Genomic DNA, 27,129 nt, shown 5'->3' with positions numbered 1-27,129 from the left:
TCAGAGTCCAAAAAGTACAGAACGGCAGGCAGTCTCAGGGTCAGAGCAGGCAGAATGGTCAAAACTGGGAAAACTAGAAAACAGGAACTAGACACAGACAGGAGCAGAGTGGAAAACCGCTGTTAGGCTTGACAAACAAAACGAACTCGCAACAGACAAACAGAGAACACAGGTATAAATACACTGGGGATAAAGGGGAAGTTGAGAGACACCTGAAGGAGGGTGGAGACAAGCACAACAACAGGTGAAACAGAACAGGGTTCTGTTTTGTTGCAGGAGAACTTCCCTGCAATGCAGGAAATGTAAAACTTGTCGTGTATTTGAGGTGTAAAAAAGCTTCTGAAGTTTATAATTTCCACTTTGAAAATTTCAATGTTAAATATATCAACCCTCACAAAAATGTCCATTCGTTGTAATCCACGTAATAATTCACATCCTGTTGCTGCAGGATTATTTTCCAGGTCGTACATCTGTAGTTCTCAAATGCACTAGCCTGCATTTCACACGTACAAATACTTACTAACCTACCGACTTACTGAGGCCCATCGCCCCATGATGCGCATTGGTCATATACAAATACACAACTTGTTTTAATTACATTGAACAAATACTGCCTTTGTGTCTGTCTTCTCAAACTAACAAAACATGTTGCTTTTTCACAGATAGATTCCAGCCTTCCACCTTTGACTGGTTGCTAAATGCTTTTATGAATTATTCAGAGTTCATAATAGTTTAGAGGCAAGAACCATATGGACCCTGTCATATCATGCCAGGAATTCTGGGAACAAGACGAGCGGAAGCAAACAAGGTTCACCTCTGAAATACTTTAATTAACAGCTTAAATTCTTCCAAACTTCACTCCTTTGTCCCTATCCTTATTCTGAGAGTACCTACTATGGGCTAGGGTCAAAAGTAGTGTATTTGGGACGCAGGCTTTTTCCGGTCTTACAGTATGTGTTTTGAGTCGAGAGCTTCCAACATCTAAATTGAGTACAACATCCATAAAAGGTTAACATGTTCTCGTGACCCTATATCCTTAGAACACCTACTGTCACACCAAAATATTTGGTATTTTCTGTCAGTAAGTGGAGTATTGTTGTTATGACCATTGAGTTGAGAGCTATCAGTATCTCAGTAGCTGTACACCTGCATCCAAAGTCTTCAGTTATTGTGATATCCACTTAAACAGCAAACAAGCTAATCTAAGGGTAGAAACTTTCTTCCTTAGATAGTAGATAGTGTTGTAGACGTTCTCAGAAGAGGATAGATATTCTGAGTTCTGTGATGATACATTTTTCTCCCGTCAGTATGGAGCAGAGACCTGGAGAAGGTTGGCAGATTCTGTCTCTCTCTCTCTCTCTCGCTCTCTCTCACACAGTAAACTTTTTGTGAAAAATTGAATTGGATACCCAAGGGCTTGGACTGAAAATTGCGGAAAATATATATAATTTTTCTCCCATCACACCTTAACTGAGGTATCTAATGAGAGGCATAACTATCTGCTGGAGATGGGACTGGGAAGCAGGGCAGTAGAGTCTGCAATGTAAAGCCCAGCAGTGTTTGTTTACCGAACTGGTGTAAATATGACTGGAGAATGTATGAGTTTCTGAATATGAATATTAGTGTCTTAGAAGGGGATGCTTGCATGTTAGGATCACATGGGCTCATCAGAGATTCTAAGGACATGAAATAAGCTCACAGATGACACAAATAACGGAAATATGAATGTAGATTTTATATCATCACCTTACTGTTCTCTTTCCGACAAAAACTCTTCAGGAAGGAACTTGTGATGTAAAACATCTCTCACCTCTGCCTTGGAATACTCTGACATTAAAAGTTAAATAAGGTTGCAACCTCGTAGGTGGAGTTACAGCAACCCAACAGCCTAGCCCTGTGGAGTTACAGCAACCCAACAGCCTAGCCCTGTGGAGTTACAGCAACCCAACAACCTAGCCCTGTGGAGTTACAGCAACCCAACAGCCTAGCCCTGTGGAGTTACAGCAACCCAACAGCCTAGCTCTGTGGAGTTACAGCAACCCAACAGCCTAGCTCTGTGGAGTTACAGCAACCCAACAGCCTAGCCCTGTGGAGTTACAGCAACCCAACAGCCTAGCTCTGTGGAGTTACAGCAACCCAACAGCCTAGCTCTGTGGAGTTACAGCAACCCAACAGCCTAGCTCTGTGGAGTTACAGCAACCCAACAGCCTAGCCCTGTGGAGTTACAGCAACCCAACAGCCTAGCCCTGTGGAGTTACAGCAACCCAACAGCCTAGCCCTGTGGAGTTACAGCAACCCAACAGCCTAGCTCTGTGGAGTTACAGCAACCCAACAGCCTAGCTCTGTGGAGTTACAGCAACCCAACAGCCTAGCCCTGTGGAGTTACAGCAACCCAACAGCCTAGCTCTGTGGAGTTACAGCAACCCAACAGCCTAGCCCTGTGGAGTTACAGCAACCCAACAGCCTGGCTCTGGAGTTACAGCAACCCAACAGCCTAGCCCTGTGGAGTTACAGCAACCCAACAGCCTAGCCCTGTGGAGTTACAGCAACCCAACAGCCTAGCCCTGTGGAGTTACAGCAACCCAACAGCCTAGCCCTGTGGAGTTACAGCAACCCAACAGCCTAGCTCTGTGGAGTTACAGCAACCCAACAGCCTAGCCCTGTGGAGTTACAGCAACCCAACAGCCTAGCCCTGTGGAGTTACAGCAACCCAACAGCCTAGCCCTGTGGAGTTACAGCAACCCAACAGCCTAGCCCTGTGGAGTTACAGCAACCCAACAGCCTAGCCCTGTGGAGTTACAGCAACCCAACAGCCTAGCTCTGTGGAGTTACAGCAACCCAACAGCCTAGCTCTGTGGAGTTACAGCAACCCAACAGCCTAGCCCTGTGGAGTTACAGCAACCCAACAGCCTAGCTCTGTGGAGTTACAGCAACCCAACAGCCTAGCCCTGTGGAGTTACAGCAACCCAACAGCCTAGCCCTGTGGAGTTACAGCAACCCAACAGCCTAGCCCTGTGGAGTTACAGCAACCCAACAGCCTAGCCCTGTGGAGTTACAGCAACCCAACAGCCTAGCCCTGTGGAGTTACAGCAACCCAACAGCATAGCTCTGTGGAGTTACAGCAACCCAACAGCCTAGCCCTGTGGAGTTACAGCAACCCAACAGCATAGCTCTGTGGAGTTACAGCAACCCAACAGCCTAGCCCTGTGGAGTTACAGCAACCCAACAGCCTAGCCCTGTGGAGTTACAGCAACCCAACAGCCTAGCCCTGTGGAGTTACAGCAACCCAACAGCCTAGCTCTGTGGAGTTACAGCAACCCAACAGCCTAGCTCTGTGGAGTTACAGCAACCCAACAGCATAGCTCTGTGGAGTTACAGCAACCCAACAGCCTAGCTCTGTGGAGTTACAGCAACCCAACAGCCTAGCCCTGTGGAGTTACAGCAACCCAACAGCCTAGCTCTGTGGAGTTACAGCAACCCAACAGCCTAGCTCTGTGGAGTTACAGCAACCCAACAGCCTAGCTCTGTGGAGTTACAGCAACCCAACAGCCTAGCTCTGTGGAGTTACAGCAACCCAACAGCCTAGCTCTGTGGAGTTACAGCAACCCAACAGCCTAGCCCTGTGGAGTTACAGCAACCCAACAGCCTGGCTCTGGAGTTACAGCAACCCAACAGCCTAGCCCTGTGGAGTTACAGCAACCCAACAGCCTAGCTCTGTGGAGTTACAGCAACCCAACAGCCTAGCTCTGTGGAGTTACAGCAACCCAACAGCCTAGCCCTGTGGAGTTACAGCAACCCAACAGCCTGGCTCTGGAGTTACAGCAACCCAACAGCCTAGCTCTGTGGAGTTACAGCAACCCAACAGCCTAGCCCTGTGGAGTTACAGCAACCCAACAGCCTAGCTCTGTGGAGTTACAGCAACCCAACAGCCTAGCTCTGTGGAGTTACAGCAACCCAACAGCCTAGCCCTGTGGAGTTACAGCAACCCAACAGCCTAGCTCTGTGGAGTTACAGCAACCCAACAGCCTAGCCCTGTGGAGTTACAGCAACCCAACAGCCTAGCTCTGTGGAGTTACAGCAACCCAACAGCCTAGCTCTGTGGAGTTACAGCAACCCAACAGCCTAGCCCTGTGGAGTTACAGCAACCCAACAGCCTAGCCCTGTGGAGTTACAGCAACCCAACAGCCTAGCTCTGTGGAGTTACAGCAACCCAACAGCCTAGCTCTGTGGAGTTACAGCAACCCAACAGCCTAGCCCTGTGGAGTTACAGCAACCCAACAGCCTAGCTCTGTGGAGTTACAGCAACCCAACAGCCTAGCCCTGTGGAGTTACAGCAACCCAACAGCCTGGCTCTGGAGTTACAGCAACCCAACAGCCTAGCCCTGTGGAGTTACAGCAACCCAACAGCCTAGCCCTGTGGAGTTACAGCAACCCAACAGCCTAGCCCTGTGGAGTTACAGCAACCCAACAGCCTAGCCCTGTGGAGTTACAGCAACCCAACAGCCTAGCTCTGTGGAGTTACAGCAACCCAACAGCCTAGCCCTGTGGAGTTACAGCAACCCAACAGCCTAGCCCTGTGGAGTTACAGCAACCCAACAGCCTAGCCCTGTGGAGTTACAGCAACCCAACAGCCTAGCCCTGTGGAGTTACAGCAACCCAACAGCCTAGCCCTGTGGAGTTACAGCAACCCAACAGCCTAGCTCTGTGGAGTTACAGCAACCCAACAGCCTAGCTCTGTGGAGTTACAGCAACCCAACAGCCTAGCCCTGTGGAGTTACAGCAACCCAACAGCCTAGCTCTGTGGAGTTACAGCAACCCAACAGCCTAGCCCTGTGGAGTTACAGCAACCCAACAGCCTAGCCCTGTGGAGTTACAGCAACCCAACAGCCTAGCCCTGTGGAGTTACAGCAACCCAACAGCCTAGCCCTGTGGAGTTACAGCAACCCAACAGCCTAGCCCTGTGGAGTTACAGCAACCCAACAGCATAGCTCTGTGGAGTTACAGCAACCCAACAGCCTAGCCCTGTGGAGTTACAGCAACCCAACAGCATAGCTCTGTGGAGTTACAGCAACCCAACAGCCTAGCCCTGTGGAGTTACAGCAACCCAACAGCCTAGCCCTGTGGAGTTACAGCAACCCAACAGCCTAGCCCTGTGGAGTTACAGCAACCCAACAGCCTAGCTCTGTGGAGTTACAGCAACCCAACAGCCTAGCTCTGTGGAGTTACAGCAACCCAACAGCATAGCTCTGTGGAGTTACAGCAACCCAACAGCCTAGCTCTGTGGAGTTACAGCAACCCAACAGCCTAGCCCTGTGGAGTTACAGCAACCCAACAGCCTAGCTCTGTGGAGTTACAGCAACCCAACAGCCTAGCTCTGTGGAGTTACAGCAACCCAACAGCCTAGCTCTGTGGAGTTACAGCAACCCAACAGCCTAGCTCTGTGGAGTTACAGCAACCCAACAGCCTAGCTCTGTGGAGTTACAGCAACCCAACAGCCTAGCCCTGTGGAGTTACAGCAACCCAACAGCCTGGCTCTGGAGTTACAGCAACCCAACAGCCTAGCCCTGTGGAGTTACAGCAACCCAACAGCCTAGCTCTGTGGAGTTACAGCAACCCAACAGCCTAGCTCTGTGGAGTTACAGCAACCCAACAGCCTAGCCCTGTGGAGTTACAGCAACCCAACAGCCTGGCTCTGGAGTTACAGCAACCCAACAGCCTAGCTCTGTGGAGTTACAGCAACCCAACAGCCTAGCCCTGTGGAGTTACAGCAACCCAACAGCCTAGCTCTGTGGAGTTACAGCAACCCAACAGCCTAGCTCTGTGGAGTTACAGCAACCCAACAGCCTAGCCCTGTGGAGTTACAGCAACCCAACAGCCTAGCTCTGTGGAGTTACAGCAACCCAACAGCCTAGCCCTGTGGAGTTACAGCAACCCAACAGCCTAGCTCTGTGGAGTTACAGCAACCCAACAGCCTAGCTCTGTGGAGTTACAGCAACCCAACAGCCTAGCCCTGTGGAGTTACAGCAACCCAACAGCCTAGCTCTGTGGAGTTACAGCAACCCAACAGCCTAGCTCTGTGGAGTTACAGCAACCCAACAGCCTAGCCCTGTGGAGTTACAGCAACCCAACAGCCTAGCTCTGTGGAGTTACAGCAACCCAACAGCCTAGCTCTGTGGAGTTACAGCAACCCAACAGCCTAGCCCTGTGGAGTTACAGCAACCCAACAGCCTGGCTCTGGAGTTACAGCAACCCAACAGCCTAGCTCTGTGGAGTTACAGCAACCCAACAGCCTAGCTCTGTGGAGTTACAGCAACCCAACAGCCTAGCTCTGTGGAGTTACAGCAACCCAACAGCCTAGCCCTGTGGAGTTACAGCAACCCAACAGCCTGGCTCTGGAGTTACAGCAACCCAACAGCATAGCTCTGTGGAGTTACAGCAACCCAACAGCCTAGCCCTGTGGAGTTACAGCAACCCAACAGCCTAGCTCTGTGGAGTTACAGCAACCCAACAGCCTAGCTCTGTGGAGTTACAGCAACCCAACAGCCTAGCCCTGTGGAGTTACAGCAACCCAACAGCCTAGCTCTGTGGAGTTACAGCAACCCAACAGCCTAGCCCTGTGGAGTTACAGCAACCCAACAGCCTAGCTCTGTGGAGTTACAGCAACCCAACAGCCTAGCTCTGTGGAGTTACAGCAACCCAACAGCCTAGCTCTGTGGAGTTACAGCAACCCAACAGCCTAGCCCTGTGGAGTTACAGCAACCCAACAGCCTAGCCCTGTGGAGTTACAGCAACCCAACAGCCTAGCTCTGTGGAGTTACAGCAACCCAACAGCCTAGCCCTGTGGAGTTACATCAACCCTAAAATACGTTACAGTCTAGTTACTCTGCTATACTGATATTTTCTACTCGTTCCTCTCTGCCTCAGTGATGTATGTCCCCTCTGTGATGTCTGTCCACACAGTGATGTCTCTGTCCCCTCAGTGATGTCTCTGTCCCTCGAGTGACATGTATGTCCTCTCGAGTGACGTGTCTGTCCCCTCGAGTGATGTGTCTGTCCCCTCGAGTGACGTGTCTGTCCCCTCGAATGACGCATATGTCCCAACAGTGACACGTCTGTCCCCTCAGCCAGCAGTATACCACCCTGCATCACACTGCTAGCTTGCCACTAAAGCTAAGCAGAGTTGGTCCTGGTCGGTAGGAGGCACTCTTTCCTCTGGTCTAAAAAAATATCCCAATGCCCCAGGGCAGTGATTGGGGACATTGCCCTGTGTAGGGTTCTGTCTTTCAGATGGGATGTTAAATGGGTGTCCTGACTCTCTGTGGTCACTAAAGATCCCATGGCACTTATCGTAAGAGTAGGGGTGTTAACCCGGGTGTCCTGGCTAAATTCCCAATCTGTCCCTCATACCATCACGGCCACCTAGTCATCCCCAGGTTCTAATTGGCTCATTCCTCCCCCCCTCCTCTCCCCTCTAACTATTCCCCAGGCCGTTGCTGTAAATTAGAATGTGTTCTCAGTCAACTTACCTGGTAAAATAAGGGTAAAATAAAAATATTTCTGTCCCCTCAGTGAAGTGTCAGTCCCCTCAGTGAAGCGTCAGTCCCCTCAGTGAAGCGTCAGTCCCCTCAGTGAAGCGTCAGTCCCCTCAGTGAAGTGTCAGTCCCCTCAGTGAAGTGTCAGTCCCCTCAGTGAAGTGTCAGTCCCCTCAGTGAAGTGTTAGTCCCCTCAGTGAAGCGTCAGTCCCCTCAGTGAAGTGTCAGTCCCCTCAGTGATGTGCCAGTCCCATCAGTGATGTGCCAGTCCCCTCAGTGATGTGCCAGTCCCATCAGTGATGTGCCAGTCCCATCAGTGATGTGCCAGTCCCCTCAGTGATGTGCCAGTCCCCTCAGTGATGTGCCAGTCCCCTCAGTGAAGTGTCAGTCCCCTCAGTGATGTGCCAGTCCCATCAGTGATGTGCCAGTCCCCTCAGTGATGTGCCAGTCCCCTCAGTGAAGTGTCAGTCCCCTCAGTGATGTGTCAGTCCCCTCAGTGAAGTGTCAGTCCCCTCAGTAAAGTGTCAGTCCCCTCAGTAAAGTGTCAGTCCCCTCAGTGAAGCGTCAGTCCCCTCAGTGAAGCGTCAGTCCCCTCAGTGATGTGCCAGTCCCCTCAGTGATGTGTCAGTCCCCTCAGTGAAGTGTCAGTCCCCTCAGTGAAGTGTCAGTCCCCTCAGTGAAGCGTCAGTCCCCTAAGTGATGTGCCAGTCCCCTCAGTGAAGCGTCAGTCCCCTCAGTGATGTGTCAGTCCCCTCAGTGATGTGCCAGTCCCCTCAGTGAAGCGTCAGTCCCCTCAGTGAAGCGTCAGTCCCCTCAGTGATGTGCCAGTCCCCTCAGTGAAGCGTCAGTCCCCTCAGTGAAGCGTCATTCCCCTCAGTGATGTGTCAGTCCCCTCAGTGTAGATCTAAAAACCCACAGGAAATAGTACAACACCTTATATTACCTTATTTTTGTTCCGTCTGCTCTAGTAATGTTGAAGTAGAGAGAAGTAATGTTGAAGTAGAGAGAAGTAATGTTGAAGTAGAGAGGAGGAATGTTGAAGTAGAGAGGAGGAATGTTGAAGTAGAGAGGAGGAATGTTGAATTAGAGAGGAGGAATGCTCAAGTCCTGTTATCTCCTATAGGTTCACTGAGAGGATTTATGTCCCCAGTGGTAACTATTTACTAAGCAGAGAACACTCTAAATGACCTGATTCGTCTCCTCCCAATTACCTAACATTCTAATTGTTCTAATCTCCCATTCCAAGCCGACTGACGGAATTCTAATTTGGAAACAAACTGTTCCAACTCACCCAGGCCCAATCAGACGAGTCATTACTGAGCCTAGTTATCCTCATATAAACCAACTATACATACACATACACACACACACACCCATGCACACACATTCACGCAAACACACACACACCGTTCTCATTCAGTGAACAGCTGTGGAGTGTGTTTATGATCCACAGGTGGTTCATTATGCATCTATGGGGCTATAAAATAATATATCTGTTATGTTTTATCATCTCTCTAAACCGTTGGGAATCTCCTGATGAAACAATGATCAAAATATTTTATCAGACGTTAAGGCTTGCTGGGGGGTGGATGTCAAATTTTAATTTAAAGATGGATGTCAAATTTAAACCTGGTCTTACTCCTAAATGGCACTCTATTCCCTATACAGCGCACTACGTAGTGAATATGGTGTAATTTGGGACGTACGCCTGTTAATTACAGGGGTCATAGCCGTGTGTCCAGGCCCGGTCCTATCCCTTATTAGAATGCGACAGAGCATTCAGCTCATACAAAATGAATCAAAACTAATATGATTTTAACAGAGAGGACGAGGCGAAGCGTTAAGGGGTTTACTCTGCCCAAAATCTGTCCACCAAAATAAAAGTGAGGAATTTTTGAAACGGAGGTCAATGAGAGTGTCGAATTTGGTCAACAAAAATGTTTTTTTTTTATTGCTAATTTGCTATGTGAGGCAAATTTAATGGAATATAAATTTCATAATGATTAGGTTGTTACAAATGCACTGAAATAGGTGGACACATGTTTTTTTCGTCAACTTTGAAAATACTACTTTAAATCAGAGTTGCTCACGCGTATCTGGCCTCTCATTGTTTAGAATGGTCCCACCTGATCTCGCCATCTCCCGTATGCCTTCCATCTTTGAGGAAATGTCTATTGTTAGAGTGGTCACTCGACTATCTTGTCAATATAATAGATCATCTTTGATTTTCATTTGAATATTAAAGGGGTAATTCGGGAATTGTGGCAATGAGGCCCTGTATCTACTTCCCCCAGAGAAAGATGAACTTGTGGATACCATTTTGTATATCTCTGTGTCCAGTATGAAGGAAGTTAGAGGTAGTTTTGCGAGCCAATGCTAACTAGCGTTAGCACAATGACTGGTAGTCTATAGGTATCTGCAAGCATGCTAGAGAGATATAACACACCTGTAAGGGGAAATCAAGACTAAATAAAGACAAAAGCAACTCTCTCACCTGCCCTGCACCTTGATGTCAGAGATGGCGTAGAAGTATCTGGACAAGTTGTTTTCATCTACCATGGTGGACCCGGTGGCCGGTTTCAGCAGCCGTATCCTCAGGTCCGTCACAGTGAAGAAGTCCCGGAGGTTCCTGGTGGTGTCCAGTTGACCGTACAGCGACGCCATGTTGTACAGCTGCAGCCCGGCGAACAGCGCAAACCGGTCCTTGATCTCGAAGCGGACTGTTTTATCGTACTTCCACACGTAGCCACGGGAGTAGTCCTCAGTGCAGATAATGTCGAGGAGGGTTCGCTGGGTCAGCTCGTTGACCGTCTTGGGGTCCATGGTAAAAGCGTCGAGGCAGTCGGTAGCGTAAAACTGGTAAGGGATCCAGGTTTTACCGTAGTCTAGCGATTTCTCCAGAAGCATCTGCTCAGGGCGGCCGGACTCGAAGGTGAGGACGATGTCATCGGTCAACTCGATGGTCTTGTTCCAGGACAGCGTGATGTTGACCTCCAGGGGTTTGGGGTACTTCTTCCAAGAACTGGATTGCCAGAAGGTTGTTGGGTTGCGGCCCTCAAAATCGAACATGAGCTCCGAAGGGTGGGCTAGTTCATCTGTGGAGGCGTCACACTCGTTGTTGCACATGTAAGGGTTTTCCTGCGAGGGGAAAATAGAGGTAGAGAACACAGGTTGAAACCTTAGACATTACCCGGTATCAACATATCTGCAATCTATTCTGGACTGACAGGGACTCACTCATTTAGGGACTCATTTAGGGACTCATTTAGGGACTCATTCACACACACTTTAATCATCAAACATCTGTACACTAGTGATGTCACCTACTGCTGGTGGAGAAGTGGAAAGACATAATATTTCAACCCTGCTACTTACACAGTAATATTCTGTCCTGTATTCCATCCACCATTGTCCTCTACTTAGTAATATACTGTCCTGTATTCCATCCACCACTGTCCTCTACTTAGTAATATACTGTCCTGTATTCCATCCACCACTGTCCTCTACTTAGTAATATACTGTCCTGTATTCAATCCACCACTGTCCTCTACTTAGTAATATACTGTCCTGTATTCCATCCACCACTGTCCTCTACTTAGTAATATACTGTCCTGTATTCAACTCACCACTGTCCTCTACTTAGTAATATACTGTCCTGTATTCCATCCACCACTGTCCTCTACTTAGTAATATACTGTCCTGTATTCAATCCACCACTGTCCTCTACTTAGTAATATACTGTCCTGTATTCCATCCACCACTGTCCTCTACTTAGTAATATACTGTCCTGTATTCCATCCACCACTGTCCTCTACTTAGTAATATACTGTCCTGTATTCAACTCACCACTGTCCTCTACTTAGTAATATACTGTCCTGTATTCCATCCACCACTGTCCTCTACTTAGTAATATACTGTCCTGTATTCAATCCACCACTGTCCTCTACTTAGTAATATACTGTCCTGTATTCCATCCACCACTGTCCTCTACTTAGTAATATACTGTCCTGTATTCCATCCACCACTGTCCTCTACTTAGTAATATACTGTCCTGTATTCAATCCACCACTGTCCTCTACTTAGTAATATACTGTCCTGTATTCAATCCACCACTGTCCTCTACTTAGTAATATACTGTCCTGTATTCTATCCACCACTGTCCTCTACTTAGTAATATACTGTCCTGTATTCCATCCACCACTGTCCTCTACTTAGTAATATACTGTCCTGTATTCTATCCACCACTGTCCTCTACTTAGTAATATACTGTCCTGTATTCCATCCACCACTGTCCTCTACTTAGTAATATACTGTCCTGTATTCTATCCACCACTCTAGTCGACTCTACCACCCAAATTGCCTGTGTGATTTATATTCCTGCTGTTCCTCTAGTGTAGATGGGGGAAGAATCCTCAATGACTATCTCTTATGAAACACACTGCTGAGAAATATACATATTTTTGCCTGCTCAACCGAGCCCCAACACGACTCTCTGTGTGTGTGTGTGCGTGTGTGTGTGCTACCTGTGTGTGTATGTGTGTGTGTGTGTGTGTGTGTGTGTGTGTGTGTGTGTGTGTGTGTGTGTGTGTGTGTGTGTGTGTGTGTGTGTGTGTGTGTGTGTGTGTGTGTGTGTATGTGTGTTGTGTGCGTGTGTGTGTGCTACCTGTGTGTGTGTGTGTGTATGTGTGCGTGTGTGTGTGTGTATGTGTGTGCATGAAAGAGTGTTTTAAACACACTCATATTGACATTCATCTCACCTCTACTCTATACAACATTGAGGCCAGCTGCAGATGAGCTGTTGATCAGCTATAAACGTCTAGTAATGTCTGTCATCATTTCAAACCGCTAAATGCTGGCTATTTAAATAAAACGTAAACAGTATTTCTCATTCTTCTTGTGTATGATTACGGAGTTATGATAAATCCAACACACACGTCATGTTTAAAACAACAGGCATGTTCACCACATCACAGAATACTGATATACTGCATACTGAATACTGATATACTGCATACTGAATACTGATATACTGCATACTGAATACTGATATACTGATATACTGATATACTGCATACTGATATACTGATATACTGCATACTGAATACTGATATACTGATATACTGCATACTGAATACTGATATACTGCATACTGAATACTGATATACTGCATACTGATATACTGCATACTGAATACTGATATACTGATATACTGCATACTGAATACTGATATACTGATATACTGCATACTGAATACTGATATACTGCATACTGAATACTGATATACTGATATACTGCATACTGAATACTGATATACTGAATACTGATATAATGATATACTGCATACTGAATACTGATATACTGCATACTGAATACTGATATACTGATATACTGCATACTGATATACTGCATACTGAATACTGATATACTGCATACTGATATACTGATATACTGCATACTGAATACTGATATACTGCATACTGAATACTGATATACTGCATACTGATTACTGATATACTGACATACTATTACTGATATACTGATATACTATTACTGATATACTGATATACTGCATACTGAATACTGATATACTGCATACTGAATACTGATATACTGAATACTGATATACTGATATACTGATATACTGCATACTGAATACTGATATACTGCATACTGAATACTGATATACTGAATACTGATATACTGATATACTGCATACTGAATACTGATATACTGCATACTGCATACTGAATACTGATATACTGCATACTGAATACTGATATACTGCATACTGATATACTGCATACTGAATACTGATATACTGATATACTGCATACTGAATACTGATATACTGCATACTGAATACTGATATACTGCATACTGAATACTGATATACTGCATACTGAATACTGATATACTGCATACTGAATACTGATATACTGCATACTGATATACTGATATACTGCATACTGAATACTGATATACTGCATACTGCATACTGATATACTGATATACTGATATACTGCATACTGAATACTGATATACTGCATACTGAATACTGATATACTGCATACTGAATACTGATATACTGATATACTGAATACTGATATACTGCATACTGAATACTGATATACTGCATACTGAATACTGATATACTGCATACTGAATACTGATATACTGCATACTGAATACTGATATACTGCATACTGAATACTGATATACTGCATACTGAATACTGATATACTGCATACTGAATACTGATATACTGCATACTGAATACTGATAACGCCGCACTAATATTGAACTCATCGAGCACAAATACAGGTCTGACTGCCTATTCATTCACAACGTAGGACTCGGCATCCTGTATTTCAAACGGTTACGTTTGGACTTGAGTACATTTGATACTTTGCGAGATGAGAGGCAAGATTCTACTATGTAAGGATCCAATCTAGCCAGTCGTTAGTCATTTATATCGGCAGGTCTCATTGGTGTTTCATCAGGAACATGTCACCAGGCCTCTGCTTCTACTGATGTTAGATAAGGATAAGGACTACCTGATAAGGCTGAACATGTCTGAGGTGTCCTGGGTCAGCAGGGTTGGCTGACTGAGGTAAGTGGTTGTGTTTCCATGACTACCACCTAATAGGTGTTGTGTGAAACCATTCTTAATCAAATCAAATCAAATGTATTTATGAAGCCCTTCTTACATCAGCTGATATCTCAAAGTGCTGTACAGAAACCCAGCCTAAAACCCCAAACAGCAATCAATGCAGGTGTAGAAGCACGGTGGCTAAGAAAAACTCCCTAGAAAGGCCAAAACCTAGGAAGAAACCTAGAGAGGAACCAGGCTATGAGGGGTGGCCAGTCCTCTTCTGGCTGTGCCGGGTGGAGATTATAACAGAACATGGGGCCAAGATGTTCAAATGTTCACAGATGACCAGCAGGGTCAAATAATAGACAGTCAGAGGAGGGTGAGAATGTGACAGACAGTAGAGAGATGGCGGGGCAGAGACAGTCAGAGGGATGTGAGAGACAGTAGAGAGACAGGGAGGTAGATTGTAGGTAGTTGTTGGTAGGTAGCTGTTGGTTCAGGTTCAGTAATAGGTAGGTAATTGTTGCTTCAGGGACAGTAATAGGTAGGTAAGTGTTGCTTCAGGGACAGTAATAGGTAGGTAGATGTTGGTGAGGGACAGTAATAGGTAGGTAGATGTTGGTAGATAGTTGTTTGTTCAGGGACAGTAATGGGTAGGTAATTGATGGTAGGTAGTTGGTAGTTCAGGGACAGTAATGGGTAGGTAGATGTTGGTAGGTATTTGTTTGTTCAGGGACAGTAATAGGTAGGTAGTTGTTGGAGCGTGTGAACTTTCATTTGCTTTATTAACAAGCTTGTACGCCATCTATAAATATGAATAAAATTGTTAAATTCCGAGCCTGGTTGGTTTAGCCACGGGCCTGGTTGGTTTACACATGAGTTTGGATTGGTCAGCCATACGCTTCTGTCCATTTCATGAACTGGTCAGTATGTGCAGGTAATCCTTTATAGCCTAGCTTAATACATTTTCAGATGTTACACGTTTCTAATTTAGTCAGAAAGTCGTTTTCATTTCAAGTTAAAGTGTACTGTTAGCTAGCTCGATAACGTTAGTTGGCTGGCTAGCTAGCTAACGTTACGTGTATGATCTGTGTAGTAGTATTATATTCGTATCTCAGAGGCATTTGCATTGTTAGTTATAACATTGTGATAGCTAGCTAACATTGAATCTGGTTGGTTAGCTACATGCAGATTCATGCGGGGTAGTAGCGTTATGAGTTGGGATTTTGGTTAATTGTTTAGCTAGCTAGCTACATGTCTAAACAAAATAATGCACTTTTCAAGTAACCATTTCAATAGAATGTTGTCACTGCTACAACTGTCGATAGAATTTGTGTCTGGAAGTAGCTGGCAAGCAAGCCAACGTTAGGCAGTTAGCTTAGGTGCTTGACTACTGCTGTTATTAGGTCAGAACGCTCGGATCAACCCTACTCCTCGGCCAGAGCGTCCAGTGAGTGTTCTGAACGCTCTGAGAGCGAAACGCTCTGAATTTACGAACGGACAATCTGACAACGCTCTGCGTTTATGAATACCCAGAGCACACTCTGGCACTCCAGATTAAATTTACAAACACACCCGTAGTCTAAACCAGTCTTTAGTCTTGACATCTTTGGTTGTTTAGAGGTTATACGTTTATCAACTTTCAAAGCAGAATTACTCTCCCATTGTTCCTCAAATGTAGTGTTTACAATTTGTATATCAAATGTTTGATATACAATTTTCTAGCACTTAGTCTCTACTACTTTTACGCAAATTAAACATTTTGCTACGTAAGACTGAATCGAGCCGGTCGGTCACATTTGACATCTCATCTTCCCTATCTAATCAAAAAAATTCACTCAGAAAACATAAGAAAATTAACAACAACGACAAATGGTTTGATGAAGAATGCAAAACCTAAGAAGGAAATTGAGAAAGCTATCCAACGAAAAACATAGAGACCCAGAAAACCTGAGCCTAAACCTTCACTAGTGTGAATCACTAAAACAATACAGAAATACACAGAGCACATCAGAAATCAGCTCAATGTAATTGAGGAATACATAGACTCTAACCACTTCTGGGAAAATTGGAAAACACTAAACAAACAAACATTGGAGAAGTGGGTAAACCACTTCTCCAATGTTTTTGGCCCTATAACAAAGAACAAACAGCGAAAACATATTTATGATCAAATATCCTTCTTAGAATCATCTATTAAACCCTACCAGAACCACCCACTGGATTCTCCAATTACATGGAATGAACTACAGGACAAAATACAAACCCTCCAACCCAAAAAGGCTCTTGGTGTTGATGGTCCCTAAATGAAATGATAAAATATACAGACACGAAATTCTAATTGGCTAATCTGGCATCTTCCCCAAGACTTGGAACCAAGGACTGATCACCCCAATCCACAAAAGCGGAGACAAATTTTACCCCAATAACTACCGTGGATATGCGTCAACAGCAACCTTTGGATAATCATCTGCATTATCATTAACAGCAGACTCGTACATTTCCTCAGTGAAAACAATGTATTGAGCAAATATCAAATTAGCTGTTTACCTAATTACCATTTGACAGACCACATATTCACCCTGCACAACATAATTGAAAAATAAACCAACAATTGGCAAAGTCTTCTCATACTTTGTTGATTTCAAAGACGATGTTCACTCAATTTGGCATGAGGGTCAACTATACAAATTGATGGAAAGCGGTATTGGGGAAAAACAAAAAATCCAACTACACAAACAACAAGTGTGCGGTTAAAATTGCAAAAAACACACACACAGTTGAAGTCGGAAGTTTACATAAATCTTAGCCAAATACATTTAAACTCAGTTTTCACAATTCCTGACATTTAATCCTAGTAAAAATTCCCTGGCTTAGGTCAGTTAGGATCACCACTTTATTTTAAGAATGTGAAATGTCAGAATAATATGGGATAATATGTATAATATGGAATAATATGGAAATGTTCTATGGGATTGAGGTCAGGGCTTTGTGATGGCCACTCCAATACCTTGACTTTGTTGTCCTTAATTGATTACGTGATTGAATTAAATCATGTTTCAATTAACTCATTAATAACCTGGGGCACCACGGAGAAGTCTATTTAAGGAGTTCCGTATTCCGAATGAACTCTTCGAGATCTAAAGATCACTTACATTTCAGTCATCAGTCAGTCATTAATTATTCTTTACCTTCTATCAGTCTCATCTGAATGTCATGAAATTCGTAGTTCTCTGCACGAACCCTAGTTTCCATAGTGAATCAGCAATATACAATTTGGCTTCATTATTTATTTACTAACTAACAAAACAATCACACAGAATTACATAACAAACATACAGTAGATATAGGTTACTAACAATGATAGGAAAGTCCCTAGTGGGCTAAGCTACATGCTTTCTCGTCTTCTTAACCATTCCAGATGTCCAATTTTGGTATGAAATGTACATTTCATCACGGGTGGTTTTATACATTTCTGAGAAAAGGGCGGTTCCATGACGTCGATGTAATGTCTATGCTAAACGTTGGCGTGGCCACACACTAGTTAATCTTTCTATGAAAATCCATACTCTCATTTAGAAGGTTAACATCACATTACATCTTTTCATGTTTAATCAGATATGTTTCACAATATTTAGATCTAAACCTGACAGCTGGGAAATGTACACTTTAAGAGATAACGTTATGTGTTTTTCCTGTCCTTCATGAGATCACCAAATGATACACACTCATCATAACTGTCCCTTAATTGTCCACGGACCATTCCCACATTCTCAAAAGTAGAAATATTGTTTAATTCTCCCATTTTGGGAATTTAGGATTTTGGCCAAGTCTAGTCCTTTGTTCTCTCTCTCTCTCTCTCCCTCAATACTGCATGTCCAAAGGGGAGAGGGTCCCTTCCAGGAATTTACGACCTGTGAAAAGAAAGAGAGAGAGGGAGAGGGGACTAGGATCCTCCCCCCCCCAGGGCACGTCATGATAACTATGTACATACTCAGCGTGCGACAGAGCTGCAGGAGTTGCGACCTGTTTTTATTGGTTATGTCGTTGTAGTCGTGTCTTGGGGGATATATGGGGGAGGGAATGCTGTCACCTCTAGGTAGGTGTTTGTCCCAGTGTGTGCTGAGGGTGTCAGGTTCTTGTCCAGTTCTGGCATTTATGTCACCACAGACTAGTACATGTCCCTGGGCCTGGAAATGATAGATCTCCCCCTCTAGGATGGATAATCTGTCTTCATTAAAGTATGGGGATTCTAGTGGGGGGGTATAGTTACCACACAGGAGATACTCAACTACATTTACATTTACATTTAAGTCATTTAGCAGACGCTCTTATCCAGAGCGACTTACAAGTTGGTGCATTCACCTTATGATATCCAGTGGAACAACCACTTCACAATAGTGCATCTAACTCTTTTAAGGGGGGGGGGGGGGGTTAGAAGGATTACTTTATCCTATCCTAGGTATTCCTTAAAGAGTTAGTCTAAAGAAGGCCAGTTTTATTGCTTATTTAATCAGAACAATAGTTTCAGCTGTGCTAACATAATTGCAAAAGGGTTTTCTAATGATCAATTAGCCTTTTAAAATGATAAACTTCGATTAGCTAACACAACATGCCATTGGAACACAGGAGTGATGGTTGCTGATAATGGGCCTCTGTACACCTATGTAGATATTCCATGTTTAAGTTTTTAATTCAGCACTGTCAACATTGTTTTTAATCAACACTTTTACAAACCATAAAACACACTTCTCCCTACTTCCACTCGCGCTACAACCAGCACTGCAGCTGCAATGCATGAAGTAGTCGTGTATCGATAGCACTTTTATCACTAGCAGCTATCAAGGAATGTTTCCCTCTCTCTGGTCAGTTTCACGGTTTACCCCCTCTCTCTGGTCAGTCTCACGGTTTACCCCCTCTCTCTGGTCAGTCTCACGGTTTACCCCCTCTCTCTGGTCAGTCTCACGGTTGACCCCCTCTCTCTGGTCAGTCTCACGGTTGACCCCCTCTCTCTGGTCAGTCTCACGGTTTACTCCCTCTCTCTGCTCAGTCTCACGGTTTACCCCCTCTCTCTGGTCAGCCTCACGGTTTACCCCCTCTCTCTGGTCAGTCTCACGGTTTACCCCCTCTCTCTGGTCAGCCTCACGGTTTACCCCCTCTCTCCGGTCAGTCTCACGGTTTACCCCCTCTCTCTGGTCAGTCTCACGGTTTACCCCCTCTCTCTGGTCAGCCTCACGGTTTACCCCCTCTCTCTGGTCAGTCTCACGGTTTACCCCCTCTCTCTGGTCAGTCTCACTGGAGGAAAGGAGAGAGCAGGGAACGGGAGAGACGGACCCTCCTCTGCTCTCTCCTTTCCTCTGGTGAAACTGACCAACAGATACCAGCAGGTACCAGCAGGTACCATCAGGTACCATCAGTCCGGTAAATTAATTATTTCAATTCATGCTCAGCTGTGCCTCGAAAGTGATACAACTGATCTATTTTGTTATCAAAGCTCTAGTTTTGAAATATAATATGGTTTGAGAAGAACCATATTGAAAGGCCAAGCATAGCCAATATGCTGTGATAATGTACAGTATTAGACCTAAAGCACAAACCTCATTCCTACAGAACAATTTTTGGACTCCGAAAGTGATTGTGACTCAGAACAGGTTAGTGACCACTGATCTAATTCAATGTGAAGTCATCACAGTGAGAGAGAGAGACAGAGACACAGAGACACAGAGACACAGAGAGACAGAGAGAGACAGAGAGAGACAGAGAGAGACAGAAAGAGACAGAGAGAGACAGAGAGAGACAGAGAGAGATGTCCATTTTAACATCAGTCATTTCCACTAATTGCTTGTTGCCAGCTTCATTAGAGAACGCTGAGGGAAACCCCTCATAGCCTGGTTCCTCTCTAGGTTTCTTCCTAGGTTTTGGCCTTTCTAGGGAGTTTTTCCTAGCCACCGTGCTTCTACATCTGCATTGCTTGCTGTTTGGGGTTTTAGGCTGGGTTCCTGTACAGCACTTCGAGATATTAGCTGATGTACGAAGGGCTATATAAAATAAACTTGATTGATTGATCAGATGACCAATGACATGGCCATAAATTCTAGCAGTATTATCTGGAACACATATATGACATGCGACACGACAGCAGATTAGTACTCGGGGGTCTTTTCTTTTTAGGTTTATGGCTGGCGTAAGTACAGACTTTAACCCTGGCACAATGACATTTGTAGGCCCTAAACTAAACACTCAAACCTGCGTGTCTTGTGTGAGTGTGTGTACGTGTTTGTGTCTGTGTGCGCACGCGCGCGCGTGTGTGTGTCTGTGGACTCCAGTTGACGTGATTCCTGACAGACAGGGGATGTGGTCAAGGAGATAAACTCACTGGCCAATGACAGGCCAGCGTGATGGATGTGTGAAGGCATTTCAACCAATCTGTTTGTCTGACAGATCTTCTGGACACAGAGCCCAGATCACAGATTGAACGCAACTCACCACCACTATCTCACCTTACCTAATATCTCTCATCTTACTCTCTCACACACTCAAACACACTCCAACGAAGCACCTTGATCAAATTAGCCATGTCTATTTGTCCAGCATGAAATCCTGTAACTAAAGGAAGAGGTTAATGAATGGCTTTTGTTGGGCCTTAAATGTGTTAAATTAAATTAAATGCTATTGGTCACATGCTTGGTAAACAACAGGTGTAGACTAACAGTGAAATGCCTACTTAAGGGTCCTTTTCAACAATGCAGACAGAGACAGAGAGAGACAGAGAGAGACAGAGAGAGACAGAGAGAGACAGAGAGACAAAATAAAAACTGAAATAGAGTGAATAACGAGTAACAATAACGAGTAAAAACAGGAAATATAGAGTGAATAACGAGTAACAATAACGAGTAAAAACAGGAAATATAGAGTGAATAACGAGTAACAATAACGAGTAAAAACAGGAAATAGAGTGAATAACGAGTAACAATAACGAGTAAAAACAGGAAATATAGAGTGAATAACGAGTAAAAACAGGAAATATAGAGTGAATAACGAGTAAAAACAGGAAATATAGAGTGAATAACGAGTAAAAACAGGAAATATAGAGTGAATAACGAGTAAAAACAGGAAATATAGAGTGAATAACGAGTAAAAACAGGAAATAGAGTGAATAACGAGTAACAATAACGAGTAAAAACAGGAAATATAGAGTGAATAACGAGTAACAATAACGAGTAAAAACAGGAAATATAGAGTGAATAACGAGTAACAATAACGAGTAAAAACAGGAAATATAGAGTGAATAACGAGTAACAATAACGAGTAAAAACAGGAAATATAGAGTGAATAACGAGTAACAATAACGAGTAAAAACAGGAAATATAGAGTGAATAACGAGTAACAATAACGAGTAAAAACAGGAAATATAGAGTGAATAACGAGTAAAAACAGGAAATATAGAGTGAATAACGAGTAACAATAACGAGTAAAAACAGGAAATATAGAGTGAATAACGAGTAACAATAACGAGTAAAAACAGGAAATATAGAGTGAATAACAAGTAACAATAACGAGTAACAATAACGAGTAAAAACAGGAAATATAGAGTGAATAACGAGTAACAATAACGAGTAAAAACAGGAATATAGAGTGAATAACGAGTAAAAACAGGAAATATAGAGTGAATAACGAGTAAAAACAGGAAATATAGAGTGAATAACGAGTAAAAACAGGAAATATAGAGTGAATAACGAGTAACAATAACGAGTAAAAACAGGAAATATAGAGTGAATAACGAGTAACAACAGGAAATATAGAGTGAATAACGAGTAAAAACAGGAAATATAGAGTGAATAACGAGTAAAAACAGGAAATATAGAGTGAATAACGAGTAACAACAGGAAATATAGAGTGAATAACGAGTAACAATAACGAGTAAAAACAGGAAATATAGAGTGAATAACGAGTAACAATAACGAGTAAAAACAGGAAATATAGAGTGAATAACGAGTAACAATAACGAGTAAAAACAGGAAATATAGAGTGAATAACGAGTAACAATAACGAGTAAAAACAGGAAATATAGAGTGAATAACGAGTAACAATAACGAGTAAAAACAGGAAATATAGAGTGAATAACGAGTAACAATAACGAGTAAAAACAGGAAATATAGAGTGAATAACGAGTAACAATAACGAGTAAAAACAGGAAATATAGAGTGAATAACGAGTAAAAACAGGAAATATAGAGTGAATAACGAGTAACAATAACGAGTAAAAACAGGAAATATAGAGTGAATAACGAGTAACAATAACGAGTAAAAACAGGAAATATAGAGTGAATAACGAGTAACAATAACGAGTAAAAACAGGAAATATAGAGTGAATAACGAGTAAAAACAGGAAATATAGAGTGAATAACGAGTAAAAACAGGAAATATAGAGTGAATAACGAGTAACAATAACGAGTAACAATAACGAGTAAAAACAGGAAATATAGAGTGAATAACGAGTAAAAACAGGAAATATAGAGTGAATAACGAGTAACAACAGGAAATATAGAGTGAATAACGAGTAAAAAGAGGAAATATAGAGTGAATAACGAGTAAAAACAGGAAATATAGAGTGAATAACGAGTAACAATAACGAGTAACAATAACGAGTAAAAACAGGAAATATAGAGTGAATAACGAGTAACAATAACGAGTAAAAACAGGAAATATAGAGTGAATAACGAGTAAACAGAATATAGTGAATAACGAGTAAATAACGAGTAAAACAGGAAATATAGAGTGAATAACGAGTAACAATAACGAGTAAAAACAGGAAATATAGAGTGAATAACGAGTAACAATAACGAGTAAAAACAGGAAATATAGAGTGAATAACGAGTAACAATAACGAGTAAAAACAGGAAATATAGAGTGAATAACGAGTAAAAACAGGAAATATAGAGTGAATAACGAGTAACAACAGGAAATATAGAGGAAGGAATATATCATCGTCCTCAGGAACTTTTCAAACGTCCGAAATTGACAGCTAAATATAATGAATAATAATTATAATATAATTAATAATAATCCTAACAATGCAATGAATAATAACTATAATAATGTAATGAACAATAATTATAATAATATAATGAATAACAATATAAAATAATTAGGGGGTGCTTATATACATGTTGCTGTCCCAGCGTCCTGAGCTTGGTGATGAGCTTGGTGATGAGCTTGGTCCTCAGCTTGGTGATGAGCTTGGTGATGAGCTTGGTGATGAGCTTGGTGTGGAGCTTGGTGTGGAGCTTGGTGATGAGCTTGGTGATGAGCTTGGTGATGAGCTTGGTGATGAGCTTGGTGATGAGCTTGGTCCTCAGCTTGGTGATGAGCTTGGTGATGAGCTTGGTGATGAGCTTGGTGTGGAGCTTGGTGTGGAGCTTGGTGATGAGCTTGGTGATGAGCTTGGTCCTCAGCTTGGTGATGAGCTTGGTGATGAGCTTGGTGATGAGCTTGGTGTTGAGATTGGTGATGAGCTTGGTCCTCAGCTTGGTCCTCAGCTTGGTCCTCAGCTTGGTGATGAGCTTGGTCCTCAGCTTGGTCCTCAGCTTGGTGATGAGCTTGGTCCTGAGCTTGGTCCTCAGCTTGGTCCTGAGCTTGGTGTTGAGCTTGGTGATGAGCTTGGTCCTGAGCTTGGTCCTCAGCTTGGTCCTCAGCTTGCTGATGAGCTTGGTCCTGAGCTTGGTCCTCAGCTTGGTCCTGAGCTTGGTGTTGAGCTTGGTGATGAGCTTGGTCCTGAGCTTGGTCCTCAGCTTGGTCCTCAGCTTGCTGATGAGCTTGGTCCTGAGCTTGGTCCTGAGCCTGGTGATAAGCTTGGTGATGAGCTTAGTGATGAGCTTGGTGATGAGCTTGGCGATAAAGTTGGTGATGAGCTTGGTGCTGAGCTTGGTCCTGAGCTTGGTGATGAGCTTGGTGATGAGCTTGGTGCTGAGTTTGGTGCTGAGCTTGGTGCTGAGCTTGGTGATGAGCTTGTTCCTGAGCTTGGTGATGAGCTTGGTCCTCAGCTTGGTGATGAGCTTGGTGATGAGCTTGGTGATGAGCTTGGTGTGGAGCTTGGTGTGGAGCTTGGTGATGAGCTTGGTGATGAGCTTGGTCCTCAGCTTGGTGATGAGCTTGGTGATGAGCTTGTTCCTGAGCTTGGTGATGAGCTTGGTGATGAGCTTGGTGATGAGCTTGGTGATGAGCTTGTTCCTGAGCTTGGTGATGAGCTTGTTCCTGAGCTTGGTGATGAGCTTGGTGATGAGCTTGGTGATGAGCTTGGTGATGAGCTTGGTGATGAGCTTGGTGATGAGCTTGTTCCTGAGCTTGGTGATGAGCTTGGAGGGTACTATGGTGTTAAATGTTGAACTGTAGTCTATGAACAGCATTCTTACATAAGTATTCCCTTTGTCCAGGTGGCTGAGGACAGTGTGGAGTGCAATAGACATTGTGTCACCTGTGGATCTGTTTGTGCGATATGCAAATTAGAGTGGGCCCAGGGTGTCTGGGATGATGGTGTTGATGTGAGCCATGACCAGCCTTTCAAAGCCGTTCAAGGATATGGGAAACAGGAAAGAGCCTTCCCCAAACGTTTGCCACAAAGCTGGAAGCACAAAATTTGTCTAGACTGTAATTTTATGTTGTAGCGTTAAGATGTCCCTTCACTGGAACTAAGGGGCGTCGTCCGATCCATGAAAAACAGCCCCAGCCCATCATTCCTCCTCCACCAAACTTTACAGTTGTCACTATGCGTTCTGGCAGGTAGCGTTCTCCTGGCATCCTCTGAATCATCTCAAATCAAGCTTTATTTATACAGCACATTTCAGACATGTAATGCAACACAAATTTGCTTTACAGGGAAAAACGAATAAAAGAACAATGAAAATAAAAAGCAGAAATATTTACTACACAACAAACATAAGATAAAAAAAATAATAATAATGACACAAGCTGAACTACTAAAAACACCCTGAGGAAAAGCAAAGCTAAAAATATGTACACAGTTTCAGTTCCCCTCAGGTTCTCTGGCAAGCTATTCCAGAGGCTGGGGGCATAGTAACTAAAGGCTGGGGGCATAGTAACTAAAGGCTGCCTCTCCATGCCTCTTGGTCCCCCTCAGGTTCTCTGGCAGGCTATTCCAGAGGCTGTGGGCATAATAACTAAAGGCTGGGGGCATAGTAACTAAAGGCTGCCTCTCCATGCCTCTTGGTCCTCCTCAGGTTCTCTGGCAGGCTATTCCAGAGTCTGGGGGCATAATAACTAAAGGCTGCCTCTCCATGCCTCTTGGTCCCCCTCAGGTTCTCTGGCAGGCTATTCCAGAGGCTGGGGGCATAATAACTAAAGGCTGCCTCTCCATGCCTCTTGGTCCCCCTCAGGTTCTCTGGCAGGCTATTCCAGAGGCTGTGGGCATAATAACTAAAGGCTGGGGGCATAGTAACTAAAGGCTGCCTCTCCATGACTCTTGGTCCCCCTCAGGTTCTCTGGCAGGCTATTCCAGAGGCTGGGGGCATAATAACTAAAGGCTGCCTCTCCATGCCTCTTGGTCCCCCTCAGGTTCTCTGGCAGGCTATTCCAGAGGCTGGGGACAAAATAACTAAAGGCTGCCTCTCCATGCCTCTTGGTCCCCCTCAGGTTCCCTGGCAGGCTATTCCAGAGGCTGGGGACAAAATAACTAAAGGCTGCCTCTCCATGCCTCTTGGTCCCCCTCAGGTTCTCTGGCAGGCTATTCCAGAGGCTGGGGGCATAATAACTAAAGGCTGCCTCTCCATGCCTCTTGGTCCCCCTCAGGTTCTCTGGCAGGCTATTCCAGAGGCTGGGGACAAAATAACTAAAGGCTGCCTCTCCATGCCTCTTGGTCCCCCTCAGGTTCCCTGGCAGGCTATTCCAGAGGCTGGGGACAAAATAACTAAAGGCTGCCTCTCCATGCCTCTTGGTCCCCCTCAGGTTCTCTGGCAGGCTATTCCAGAGGCTGGGGGCATAGTAACTAAAGGCTGCCTCTCCATGCCTCTTGGTCCCCCTCAGGTTCTCTGGCAGGCTATTCCAGAGGCTGGGGGCATAATAACTAAAGGCTGGGGGCATAGTAACTAAAGGCTGCCTCTCCATGCCTCTTGGTCCCCCTCAGGTTCTCTGGCAGGCTATTCCAGAGGCTGGGGGCATAGTAACTAAAGGCTCCCTCTCCATGCCTCTTGGTCCCCCTCAGGTTCTCTGGCAGGCTAATCCAGAGGCTGGGGGCATAATAACTAAAGGCTGCCTCTCCATGCTTCTTGGTCCCCCTCAGGTTCTCTGGCAGGCTATTCCAGAGGGTGGGGGCATAATAACTAAAGGCTGCCTCTCCATGCGTCTTGGTCCCCCTCAGGTTCTCTGGCAGGCTATTCCAGAGGGTGGGGGCATAATAACTAAAGGCTGCCTCTCCATGCGTCTTGGTCCCCCTCAGGTTCTCTGGCAGGCTATTCCAGAGGCTGGGGGCATAATAACTAAAGGCTGCCTCTCCATGCGTCTTGGTCCTAGGCTTTGGGATAGTTAAAAATCCAGTGCCAGAGGACCTGAGGGACCTACTGGGTACATAACTCAAAAGCATGTCTGACATGTATTGGAGAGACAATGGAAGATTGATTTAAAAACCAATTGAAGAATCTTAAAATTAATTCTAAATCTCACAGGCAGCCAGTGCAGAGACTTTAAAACGGGTGTATTGTGTGCTCCCCTCCCTGGTCTTGGTCTGTACCTATTCTGCAGCATTCGGTATGTTTTGCAGTTGACCAATGGTTTTCTTTGGTAGACCAGACAGGAGAGCATTACAGTAGTCAAGCCTGCTTGTGATAAAAGCATTGATGAGTCTCTCTGTATCCGCTTGAGAGTGAAACGTCCGCGCCTAGGCAATGTCACTCTGGTGGCAAAAAGCTATTTTGGTCACATTACTAATGTGTGATACAAAATTGAGTCAAGAATCTGAAATAAGACCTAGGCTTTGACTCCAACAATAAGTACC

At 44.4% G+C, this 27,129-nt stretch overlaps 1 protein-coding gene across 1 annotated transcript in view; it reads right to left on the bottom strand.

The window, feature by feature from the left end:
• LOC120019925 (netrin-G1-like) overlaps nucleotides 1–27,129 on the bottom strand; it is a 155,632-nt gene that overhangs the window by 113,428 nt on the left and 15,075 nt on the right. The window contains exon 2 of the mRNA XM_038963336.1: nucleotides 10,027–10,670. Coding sequence (XP_038819264.1) covers nucleotides 10,027–10,670 — 644 coding nt within the window. The remainder of the gene's footprint in view (nucleotides 1–10,026; nucleotides 10,671–27,129) is intronic.

This window comes from Salvelinus namaycush, chromosome 25 (assembly GCF_016432855.1).
Source record: "Salvelinus namaycush isolate Seneca chromosome 25, SaNama_1.0, whole genome shotgun sequence".
NCBI classification, from domain to species: Eukaryota; Metazoa; Chordata; class Actinopteri; order Salmoniformes; family Salmonidae; genus Salvelinus; species Salvelinus namaycush.
Note: the sequence above shows the minus strand (reverse complement) of the source record. Positions and strands in the feature narration are given on the sequence as shown.